The sequence below is a fragment of the Eulemur rufifrons genome, chromosome 20 (assembly GCF_041146395.1).
Source record: "Eulemur rufifrons isolate Redbay chromosome 20, OSU_ERuf_1, whole genome shotgun sequence".
Classification (NCBI taxonomy): Eukaryota; Metazoa; Chordata; class Mammalia; order Primates; family Lemuridae; genus Eulemur; species Eulemur rufifrons.
In genome coordinates, this window is record NC_091002.1 from 17990960 (window position 1) to 18003199 (window position 12240).

At 50.6% G+C, this 12240-nt stretch overlaps 1 protein-coding gene across 3 annotated transcripts in view; it reads left to right on the forward strand.

Moving 5' to 3' along the window:
• Positions 1–3995, forward strand: part of CHD6 (chromodomain helicase DNA binding protein 6) — a 199453-nt gene extending 195458 nt beyond the window's left edge. For 2 of the 3 annotated variants that reach the window (XM_069496135.1, XM_069496137.1), the window contains one exon: positions 572–3253. In XM_069496135.1, the coding sequence (XP_069352236.1) occupies positions 572–1465 (894 nt within the window). In that variant the 3' untranslated portion in view covers positions 1466–3253. Of the gene's footprint in view, positions 1–571 lie in introns of all 3 variants that reach the window. The other variant, XM_069496136.1, reaches the window with a different exon arrangement.
• Positions 3996–12240: the final 8245 nt, after the last annotated feature.

The window sequence follows — 12240 nt, forward strand, 5'->3', positions numbered from 1 at the left end:
CCCTTTTGCAAGCACCGCTTCCTGTGGGCCTGGTGATGCAGTAAGCGCTTTCAGTGACTCTGAAAGATAGGTTTCCATTGTCGTTTTCACCAAACTCTGAGAGATTGCCCGACGTGTCCTCACAGCCAGCGGGGTGCAGAGTCAGGATTGAAGCTCAGGTCTATCTGGATTCAAAACCCTGCTCTGCTTTATCATTTCAATAAAAACCTTCCTGTTTTACGAGGAAGGCGAAGGTTGGGGTGGGGCATCTTTAGTAACGGTCTCCAGCTCCCAGCACTCAGCCAGCTTCTCACAGGCCAGACACCACCTTTGCTGGTGAGTGTGTTGGGAGCACTGCTTGGTGGTGACAGGCGCCCTGATTGTCCCCGTGCCATCACATGCTCTTGGAGAAGCCCTTCAGGTACAGGTAGGCCAGAGTTGCACAAGTCCGAGCCGGTGGGTGGGTGGCGCGCCTCCCCCTGGGGACTCTGCATGGAGCTGGGGATAGGTGAGGCCAGTGCAGAGCCCCAGTCCTCACCCCCAGCTGACCGCCTGCCATCCAGTAACCTTGTATTTCTTTGTCCTTTTTCAGGGGTTTCTCCCAGAAAGTAAGTTCAACCACAGCCTGGCCGAGCCTGGCCTTCGAGATGCAGGCCCCCGCAGAAGGGGGAGGCGGCCTCGGAGTGAACTCCTGAAAGCTCCTGCCATCGTAGCAGACTCTCCCTCCGGAATGGGGCCGCTGTTCATGAATGGACTGATTGCTGGGATGGACCTGGTAGGACTTCAGAGCATGAGAAATATGCCAGGCATCCCCCTGACCGGACTGGTTGGGTTCCCGGCCGGCTTTGCCACGATGCCAACAGGCGAAGAGGTCAAAAGCACCCTGAGCATGCTGCCCATGATGCTGCCGGGCATGGCCACTGTGCCCCAGATGTTCGGTGTTGGGGGCCTCCTCAATGCACCCATGGCAACCACCTGCACTTCCACTGCTCCGGCGTCTCTGTCAAGCACAACGAAAAGCGGTACAGCAGCCACCGAAAAGACTGCAGAAGATAAGCCGAGTAGCCATGATGTGAAAACAGACACTTTAGCTGAAGACAAGCCTGGGCCAGGTCCATTTTCTGATCAGTCCGAACCTGCAATAACTACTAGTAGTCCTGTGGCTTTTAACCCGTTTCTCATCCCGGGAGTGTCTCCTGGACTCATTTACCCATCCATGTTTCTCTCTCCTGGCATGGGCATGGCTCTGCCGGCCATGCAGCAGTCCAGACACTCTGAAGTAGTAGGTCTGGAGAGCCAGAAGCGGAAGAAGAAGAAAACAAAAGGGGACAACGTGAACCCCACCCCAGAGCCTGCCCCCAGCTGCGAAAGGGAGCCAGGCAGCGATCAGAACTGCACTGAATCCAGTGCCCCGGTGCCCCCAGAGAGAGAACTTGGGGCACAGGCTGGGGAAGGGACACTCAAAGACTCCAGCGACACCAATTAGAACTTTTTTCATTAAGAAATTATTGTGACTTGTAAGTTTCTTATCCCATAAAGGTTTGTTACTCCCTCACTCCACCTTCATGAGAACCTGTGTTTCCATAAGTAAGATTACCTACCTAATTTCCTGTCCGAGAACTATGGTAACAGATGTTAATAGTTGCAGGGTCTTACCACTTCATTAGATAAGTGTCGTCTACCTAGTCTAGGAGGCACAGAATTCTCATTCTGTTATCCAGTTGTTCATTCCAGCAATCGTAGTTAATACAGTACTTGGTGACACGCCCTACCCCCTTCTCTTCCAAGTTTCCCACTTATTTGAGGAGGAAAATGGCAAAAGAAAGCTGTCTAGCGATTTACCATTGAAGGGTCGAAGAACAGAGACAAAGAGGAGCTCTTTCTTTCTATGAGCTGGATTGAATAGGAAGAATGTGACAGGGGAACCAAAAAGCACAGAAAAGGAAGTGCTGGTGCGTATTTTTGAGTTAAAATATTTCCCTATTTTATCATGGTTACTAAGTGAGTAGTATAGACAGAAGTATATAACTAATGGTTGAAAATACACATTCATTTCTTTGTGGAAAACAAAACCCTTACTGGTAGTCATATAATTTCCCCCTTCATGGTTTTTCAGACACCTGCAGCAAGAAGAAATACTGACTGACGAGGCATTATTTTATATATACGTATTATCCCTCTGCCCAGTTAAAAAATGACTCTCGCCATGAGAAAGCTTTACCCACCTTGAGTATTGCTGGCAACAGGGGTGGGGTGAGGGCCCGCACCCCGTAGAGCTGCTCGCCGCCTCACAAGCACACAGAGCGCTCTGCTCACCTTCGCTTGCAGACTTCTCTGGCCACTAACATGCCTCTCTGTCTGAGGAACATCGGGACCCGATGGGTTTTTGCTTTGTGCTTTTCCTTCACCAAGAATAAGGCTCTTTCTGGAGCCTGCAAGAAGATAGTCACTCAACACTTTGACACTAACTGGGTCCTTTCTTCAAGGCTATCTGAGGCTGCCGAAATCCGTGCACCACCCTTTAGGATACAACTGTGAAAAGTTATTTTCTTCTCTTCATTATTTCTCTGTTCTGCTTATAGGTGGCAGTTGGACCTAAATTCCAAATTCTCAGTTAGTCGAGACTATGTTGCAAGTCAACGTTATTTTCTCTTCTTCCTCAGCTTCCCCGCGTTTGGGTACCGAGCTGGGAAGAACCTGGCTGAGCAGCACTTCCCCGTTTCGTTCGCCTTCCCGCTCCCACTACACCCCTTCTGATGGTCGTCTTCACAGACAGTTCACACGCCAAGACTTGAAATAAGCTCATGGTTCAGTAGTCTGGGGGCACAGGGACCGTTGGAAATGGTGCCAGTGTTACTAGTACCAGTTTCACTTTTTGTTGTCACAATTTACTGTATTTTTACTTTTTCTGTTACAGTTTTGCTAATTTATCAGAAGGTCCAAAAGTCTGATATAACTATTTCATTTTGCATTATTTATTTATGATGCTTTTGTCATTGTCTTTTATACATTTGGGATTATAAATTATGTAAATGTTAAAATGAGCATCTCAAAGAAGTCTGTTAAATCGTGACCGGGAAAAAAAATCAATCAGATGTATTTTTAAAAAGTGAGTCCCAGTTTTATGAATCAGAGGTATAAGCCAGAAATTCTATAACTGATCATATAAGAAGAAATTATCTGATAGTTGAACAAATCCTATTGAACGACATCCTTGTAGCATAGATGGTCTATCATGCTGGCAACAGATTTCTTAGAAATGCTGCTCTCTCTATTTAACTAACATTTTGTTCAGTTTTGCCTCCAGTGGAAGCAGAAAGGGTTTTTTCAGCTATTAAATCCTAAAAATCAATATAATTTATTTATGTAAAAAAAAAATCACTCAATTGATATATTTTTGAACCTTTTAAGTACTAATTTTTCTTTTTATCAAGTAGGAAAAAAAATGTATTTGCCCTAAATCCTTAAAATACAAATGCTATAAAAATTCCTGTATCTTGAAAGCCTTACTGCAAATGAGTATTATAGACATCCAGCAGCGTCTGGTTCTCCTTGTTGTCGTTGTGTTGTTGTTGTTGTTTTGTATGAAAAAGCTGCTTTCCCCCGGGTTCCACTTATAACCTCCGGTAGGTCACAGGGTTCAATGTGGATCTGACTTAAAAACCCACCAGCATGCTCAACCCCTTGTTATATCTTATCGAATCTGTATGTTAATTCTCTGGGTATTTAGGCTTCTATTTGACTGCTGTTGTGACCCTGTTTGCAAAATGAAAATGACACTCTGTGGATTATTTGCTCTGTAAGGCATAAGTGCTGCTTATGATTATTTTGACGTTTCCAAGAGCAAAAGCCAAATCTAAACTCTCTTCAGCAAACTTGAGCCTTTTCATCTAATTCCATGTCACTCAACAGCCATAACTTTCCTTGATCATTCTTCACTCCATGTCTTCCATAATAAATTGTCTGTGGTCTTGATCCTGGATTTAAAAGAAAAAAAAAAAAAAGTTTAAAAATCACATTTGTATTTGAGGAATTCAGTAGCACGTGGGTGTCTCTTGTTGCCTGGCCATTTTATGTGTGTGCACCCTGTGCACACTAGGAATCGATCTGCTGTCTTTCCGAGGTGCCTGGTCCTGCCGGGCACCCTAGGCAGAACACCTGGCTAAAACACACCAGGGAAGGGGGTTGGCAGTACAGTATCCTGCTGCCTGGACCCGGGGCCTGAGCACTCCCAGCTGGTGCCTCACCAGTGCCACTTAGCCCCATGCCAGATGTCCCACCTCACATCACACATCCGGGACTGATGGGGGACTAGACTTCCGTGGGTTGGACCAGGCCCATAAAGCACAGGAACACCATGGTAGCTGGGGTTCTCAAGGCTTTTTCAGAACGTTGTGGTCTTAAGCTTTGGAAGCATGGCTGCTTAACCCTAGAAGGGCTGCATCAGAAAAGTTATCAACACGCCTGGACCCCTCATGTAAGACTGCGCGAGAGACCCAGCCTAACATTGTCGGTTCCTGCTAGAAACCAACAGATGCACAAATGACCTGAAGGATGGATGGGGCCTTGTTACAAAGGCCTTAGAGATTTATTATTACAGGCTTTTTAGATCTCTAATGAAGACGGGCTAGGTGCAGCAGCTCACGCCTGTAATCTCAGCATTTTGGGAAGCCAGGAGTTTGAGATGAGCCTGAGCAACAAACAGCAAAACCCTGTCCCTACAAAAAAAGTAGAAAAAATTAGCTGGGCGAGGTGGTGTGTACCTGTAGTCTCAGCTACTGGGGAAGTTGATGCAGGAAGGAGGATTGCTTGAGCCCAGGAGTTTGTGGTTGCAGTGAGCTATGATGATGCCACTGCTTTCTAACCAAGGCAACAGCAAGACCCTGTCTCCAAAAAAAAAGACTTAGGGCACCCCCCTGAATAGAGTAATAACTTATGCAGAATAAGTAGTAAACAGTCTTGGTTTCATTCTTTATCTCAAACCCTGTCCTAGTAGATACTACGTCCCCATACAGGGGCAGAATAGTACTGTTAGTCGGGTATGTGGGGCTAGTGTTTTGTGTGCGTTTGCCATTAGTGACCTCATTTGTCCTCACAGCATCTTAGGCACTGGGTGGACAGATGCTGGCATCTGATCTGCCCAATGAAAGACAACAGAGGCAGCCAAGGCTATGGCATCAGTCATGAGCAGAGCTGCAGCTAGACCCCAAGGTCCCACCAACGGGAGGACAGAGCACCCTGATTCTGGCTTTTGTCTCAGAGACCAAAGCCCAGTGAAGAAATTACACTTGGAAAAATTGGCTCTGGCAAAAACGGAACACTCAAGTAAGTGTCACACCCTCTGGAAAAACTTTAGGCTTGGTTCATTTACACCAGATTCTTTAAAATGGTTTCTTGCAAGTATTGTTCATGTGCCTAGTCTGGGAAGCCACAGAAAAAATTTTTCTCAGATCAGAAATGGGGTTCAACCAGCCCAGGGATTAGGATCTTGGCTGCCTGGTGGCCGGCATTGTGGCCACTCATATTACAAACTCAGCAAGGTATCTGTGGGGGAAGACAGGAAGGAGGGAAGAGGGTGAATTAAGTGCCGGCTCCTAGTGGGAGGTCAGTGTGGACAAGGAGACTGAGCATGGCTGTGATAAATTGGTGCCACCAGACAGCCCCGGTGTCTGACTTCTGGCTCTGCCCAACCCCTGGAGGACAAAGGAAGGGACTAGAGGAGGAGGGAGGGGGACACCACCCAGTTGGGACACGCTTCTCCAAGTCTGTTTCCTCATCTGTAAAATGGGGATAATTGTAATTTGTACCTCTAGGCTGTTGATGGGGTCGATTGAAATGACCAAAGTCAAGTACTTACCACCACGCTGATTCTCTTGTGAGTCATGTGTCTGCTCCTCGACAGCCAGTGAGGATTCCCAGTCCTCCTGGAAGGAGGAAAATCAAGGAAGAGGAAGGGGCCAGAAAGAGCTTGTTCCAAGTCCCAAGGCAAGTACAGTGGATCTGGGATGGGGCTTAAAGCACCACAGGGAGCCAGCTTTCTGGCCGCACACAGGAGGGAGAGTTGGAGCTGGGGAGCGGGGAGGCTCCTGGACCTGTGGGTCCCCCTCTGTGCAGAAGTGCTAGATTTAGGGGGAAAAGGCACCCAATTAAACTTGGACAGATAAACATTTTTTAGAATAAGTTTATCCCGTGCAGTATTTGGTACATAAACTAAAAAATATTTTTTAGCCGGAATTCGAATGTAACCAGACGTCCTGTATTTTATCTGGTAATGTCACCCAGTGGTGACAGTTACTAGGCACTTCCTGTGAGTGGGATTTGTTTTAAGTATTTTATGGCCACATTCTCAATCCCCACAATAACTCTATGAGGTTACCTCCATATAAATGAGGAAACTGAGGCCCAGAGAGGCTAACTTTCCTAGTCACCCAGCTGGTAAATGGCAGGGGACCCAGAAGGACGATTCCAGAGCCCTTCACTGCTCAGCAGGGAGCCAGGATGGGCATCTTTAGTCTGAAGCTGGGAACAGGCCGTCCCTCTGTAATGCAGCTCGTAAAGCAGCATCGAACACAAACTAGGGGCGAGGCAGGAGGGCTGCTCAGCCTGTGCCAGCCCTGAGGCCAGTGGGACACAGTTCACACAGGGAGAAAAGCATTTCCTGGCCGGGCACAGTGGCTCACGCCTGTAATCCTAGCACTCTGGGAGGCCGAGGTGGGTGGATCATTTGAGCTCAGGAGTTCGAGACCAGCCTGAGCAAGAGCGAGACCCCATCTCTACTAAAAATAGAAAGAAATTATATGGACAGCTAAAAATATATATAGAAAAAATTAGCCGGGCATGGTGGTGCATGCCTGTAGTCCCAGCTACTCGGGAGGCTGAGGCAGTAGGATCGCTTAAGCCCAGGAGTTTGAGGTTGCTGTGAGCTAGGCTGACGCCATGGCACTCACTCTAGCCTGGGCAACAGAGTGAGACTCTGTCTCAAAAAAAAGAAAAGCATTTCCTTCCCATCCCTACTGAGCTGGGGCTTAGCCTGGGGACATCCTTGGTGTCTGGGTGCTCAGACTCATCAGCCCTGGACCAAGAGGCCATGTAAGAGGCAGCATCCAGTCTTGGAAGGTGGAAGGAGGGGTGTCGGGCCCGGGGTAGGGGCGGGCTGACCAGGATGGGGAGGAGGCACATCTCACCCACCCAGATCCCTGCAGGCTGTGACCCTCCTGCCATACCCAGGGCAGTGCAGCCACATGCACCACTAAAGGTGGCCACAGCGCTGCTTAGTTGATGCCTCCACTGTGGGCCACTGTACCAGGCTGTGACATGCATGAGCTCATCCCAAAACACGTTCTCCAGATGAAGACCTGCCTTCAGTGGCACAGCTAGTGAGTGGAAGAACAGAATTTAGAAACGGGCCTGATTCCAAAAGCTGGCATTCTTGCTCTGGCCTTGGCTTCATACATGGAGCTACAGGCCCAACGTGCTACCTTCCTAGGTGGAGTCAGCGAGCTACGGCCCACAAGCTACGGATGGACTTTACATTTACAAATAATAGAAAAATCAAAAGAAGGAGGATGTCTCATGAACATTAAAATGATACCAGACTCAAACTTTAGTGGCCATAAAAAAAGTTCTATTGGAAAACAGCTACACTCATTCATGTATGTATCGTCCGTGGCTGCTTTTGTGCTACAGTATCAGTTGCCACAGAGAACATGTGGCCTGCAAAGCCTAAAATATTTACTGTCTGACCCTTTACAGGAAAAGTTTGTTGACCCCTGACTTAGAGCATCAATTTTATTCATAGATTCAATGCAAAACGTAAGTCATTTAAAATATTTTTATATTAACTCAAACATGGTTTTGTATAAATATGCATCATACTGTAGGATATAAGCTTCATGTCTAGTTTTAAGATAAAACAAGATTTCAAAGAAGCGCAGGACTTTGGGCTTGACTCCTGAGGGTCCGCCTCCAAACCCCCAGGGCATACTTTCACTCCCGAGGAAAAGTCAGAGCTGCCCTGCCCTGCCCTGCCCTCTCCTCTTCACCCTGAGACTTGTTTGTGAGCAAAAGAAGAGAGCCAGAGGAGGAGAAATTTGCAGATGTTGGCAGAGAGAGGAGGGAGGCATTTTCTAAAGAGAAAACCCAAAAAAGGCTAGGATCAGGAGAGTTGGGAGAAGGAGCCCAGGAGGCCAAACAGCCCTTGACTTGGAAAGGGGCCAGCAAGAGAGTCCTCTGTAGGTGGCCTGTGGGCTGGCCTGCCTGCAGAGGGGACCGTAGGGAGGCCTTCCGGGAGAAGAGCCTGGCAGATGAGGTTGACATTGGTCACATTCCCTGCTGGAGCTCAGGCAACAGGAAGGCCAGACTCGGGGGAGCTAAGTGCAAGGAAGCGGAGGCTCCCAGCCCATGTCAGGTGCCCTGGCCCTGCTGACTGGAAACCACATCCTAGGAGGCAGAGCTCAGAGGAAGGCAGGAAAGAGCCTCAGCCCCATCCCACAGCCAGCTCCACCCTCATTTGACAGCGAGCTGCTGAGCTGGCCTCCCAAAGGTGCTGGGCCTTTGGAAACTGCTTGGAGACTTCCAGACTCCCCTGCTGTGGGCCAACTCAGGCTGCTCTCAGGGGGACAGGTGAAACAGCACACTGCTGCTGGGGACCTGAGAGTCTGGCTGGGGGACGGGACTGACTCAGAGGACTGTGCAATCCAGTGGTCGTTGACTCCACACCAGGTAGAGGGACTTGAGACACAGAATGGAGTGTTGCTCTGTGTTCGGGTCTCCTGCTGGCCTGTGTAAGTCACAGCACAGTGGAGGCGGCTGCTGTCAGTGGTCTCTGAGTGGTTGTGAGTGGTGGCAGAGGTGTGGGAGACAAGAGGGACAAAGTACCACAATTTCAAAAAAGGAAGATGGGGGGGCAGTTCGGCTAACTACAGCCTGGTAAATTTGACATCATCCCTAGTGAGCAAAATTGCAGAAAGACTTTTTAAAGAATCGAAATACTCAGCTTGGGCTGCCATAACAAAATACCGTTATTTCCTACCATTCTAGAGACCAGAAGTCCAAGATCAAGGATCCGAAAGGTCAATGTGTTTTCTGGGGAGGGCTCTCTTGCTAGCTTCCTGACAGCCACCTTGTTGCTCGATCCTGACGTGGCATTTCCTCAGTGCCTGGGTGTGGAGGGAGAGCAAGCTCTCTGGTGTTTCTTCTAAAGACGCTAATCCTGTCAGACCGGGGCCCCACCCTTGTGACCTCATTTAACCCTAATTACTTCCTTAGAGGTCCTGTCTCCAAATGCATCCACACTGGGGGTTAGGGCTTCAATATATGGATTTGGGGATTTAGGGCCACACATTCAGTCCATAACAATGTGCCCAGGGTTCACCAAGAGCCGTGAAGGGAGCAGCTCCTGGTATTTTCCATGGTGATGGACACTTGTCCCTGCCTGAACTAAGAAGCAGGTCTGTGTCCATCTGGGAGGCCCCTTTTTAAATATATAGCAGAGTTTACAAGCTCACACGCCTGCTGGGCAAGGCAGGTGCCGTACATGAGTGACACGGGCCAGACTGAAGGTGATAGGAAGTGGTGGGAACGGTGGAAACCAGGACCTCCTGGCCCGGCTAAGAGGGACGGCTGCTACCCGCTGTGGCCAGGGGATGCCGTGTAGGAACATGGGCTCTGGATCACCTGGGTTTGTTTGTTTTTTTTTTTCCAAAAGAGGTTGGAAATTCAGATATTTATGTAAAATCTCCTGATTTTTAAGTGTGTATAATAAATTCAATGTTTGAAAAAAAAAAAAACCAGTGGGCAGACAAATACCTGTCTGCCAGTTGGATCCAGCGCTCAGAGCACACGTTCTCCACTTCAGCAATTCTAAAGCCATGGGCATCACCAGGCTCCTGATACTACCAGCAGGTGACACGTGGGAACACTGAATCACGATGCATGTTAAGGGAGGTGACCGTCCTGTCCCCCACTGGCATGTTCAGCCGGCCCTCAGAAGCAGGGCGCCAGGACAGGCTCAGGAGTCCGGGTCCGTGCAGTGCTGCGGCCAGACTGAAGCAGCTTTGCAAGTCCCCTGAGTGCAGTCTGCCAGCTGGGCGCTGTGCCTGTTGCACCACCCCTCAGGCTGACAACTGGCCCTCACCCTTCTGTCCCCAGCACCTTTGGGCTCCCTGAGGATCCTCAGGGACCTCCAAAAAGTGAGTGATCTTACTGTAGCCACCCTGCAGGTGCGAGTGGGGTAGGAGGGCCCCGGCTGGGAGAGGCCTGGGCTGCCCAGAGCAGGCAGTGACTGGGCACTGCTGAGGTGTTAAGCCTCTTTCCTGGCTCTGACCAAGAGGGGGCCGGACCGAGAAGACTGGCTCCCACCCTCCTTCCCCCTCCCTACTCCGGCTCTGACCCAGGCTTTTCCATTCACAGATCCCAGACTTTCCAGGCCAGCAAAGAGCAGGAGGGCTGAGGCCTGGGTGAGTGCCTTCGCGGGGAGGGAGCGCAGGCTTTGTCAGATTTCCCCATCCAGAAGCAGGACCTGTGTATACAAGGAGCAGGCCCTCTGCTCAGATATGCCCAGTGTGGGTTTGCGTCTCAGAGGGGTGGCGCAGGGGAGCAGGTGCTCTTGCTGGGTCAGCCCCTGCAGCTACTTCCTCTCTTCCTCCAGACAAGTGGGGGTCATGGGCATTCCATGAGGAGGATGGAGAGGCAGCCCCCACCCCTAGACTGAGAGTGCAGGAGGACATGGAGCCCCCACCAGCCCCACTCTCAGTGCACAACCCAGCACCCCCAACATGGGCCCAAGGAGAAGGCGCTGTGATCTACCACTCCAACCCCATGGGTCCAGCCTCCCTAAACTCTCTAAGGAGCAAGAGCTAAAAGAAATAAAACATCCATCCAAAGTGGTACTTGCTTGGCACAGTCAACTGGGGTTGCACAACGTTCTAGAAATCTCGACCTTTTTTAAGTCACTGGTTGTTCCTTGTACCCTTTGGCTCCACTCTCCTTTTTGAGCTGGCCAATCTGTGCTCATACCTTCAGGGACAAGATATGACAATGGGAAACAGGGAAAGAAGATTCTCTGCCTGGTTTTTGAGTTTCAAAAGCAGCCGCTGGGCTGGACACGTGGTAGGTAGGAGTGAAGCTGCCCAGTTGCCATCCCTCCCTGTCTGGAGAAAGATTCCAGAAGGGGAGAGGAGGGGAGTGGTTGGTGGGGGTCGGTGGGGATTAGACAAAAGGAACCACCCTTGAGCCTCCCCCGTCCGACACGGGTGCGGCACCTCCTTCTGCAGGAACCCCCCTGCCTCCCTTGACAGGCCGGTGAAGGGACTGCCACCGGCTGGAGCGTCCACTCAGGATCAGTTCTTCTTACCCATTGGACAGCCCTCCTTTGACACCTCAGGACACCCGGAGCACCCCCATGCTGGCGCAGACTGCAGTGCGGAGAGCCCCTCCCTGTGCTTTCGTGGGGCTGGGAGAAACCAGCCTGAGACGCCGCATCAGGCAAATGCTCGGTTAAACCCACCCTCTGCTCAGACACTGCCTTTCTGATTTGGAGTCAGGAGGCCTTGAACTCCCCACAGGCCAAGAGCAAGGGGCAGCCAGGCTCTGAGCCTGCTACTGTGAAGCTGTGAGAGACTGGCACGGCACCCACCTCCCTGCACGGGGGGGCAGCCCCTGGGCTACCCATGGAAGGGCCCCAGGGCCAGGGGCTACAGGATGCCAGGAAGGGGCCAGCTCCCTGCATGGCCTAGGGCAGCGCTCTGGACCTCTCCTTCCAGTCTGCTCAGTGGGAGTTGAGCTGCCTGAGCCCTGGGGCCCCTCCCAGCTCTGCTACCCTGGGCACAAGTCCCTGAGATGCTGTGTCCCCCTCTTTGCGTGGACGGTCCTCAGACTAAGCTTAGCTTCAGGCCACGAGGCCCCCTCTCTGGCTGAAGCTCAGCTGACTGATGCTCCCATTTGATCTTGGGGCTTGGAACGGGGGTCCTGAGCCCCCCAGGCAAGGTCCCCACATTCCCGTTAGGCTATTCCCCATGAGCCTTTTTATAAAGAGTTTGGCTGGGAGCCAGGGAACTTTTGGAAAGTATATGGGCCAAGCCAAACTACAAACCTGTCTTCCTCCCAGAGCTGAAAGAGGCCAGGTTGTTCCCAGACAAATGTAGAGATGGGGGTGGGACTGGGAAGAAGAAAGGGGCTATTTTGGGAGGCCTTGCACACTTCAGAGCCCTCCACAGCAGCCAGGGGTGGAGTAGGATGGGGAGGCCTGGCCAGAAGCAGCAG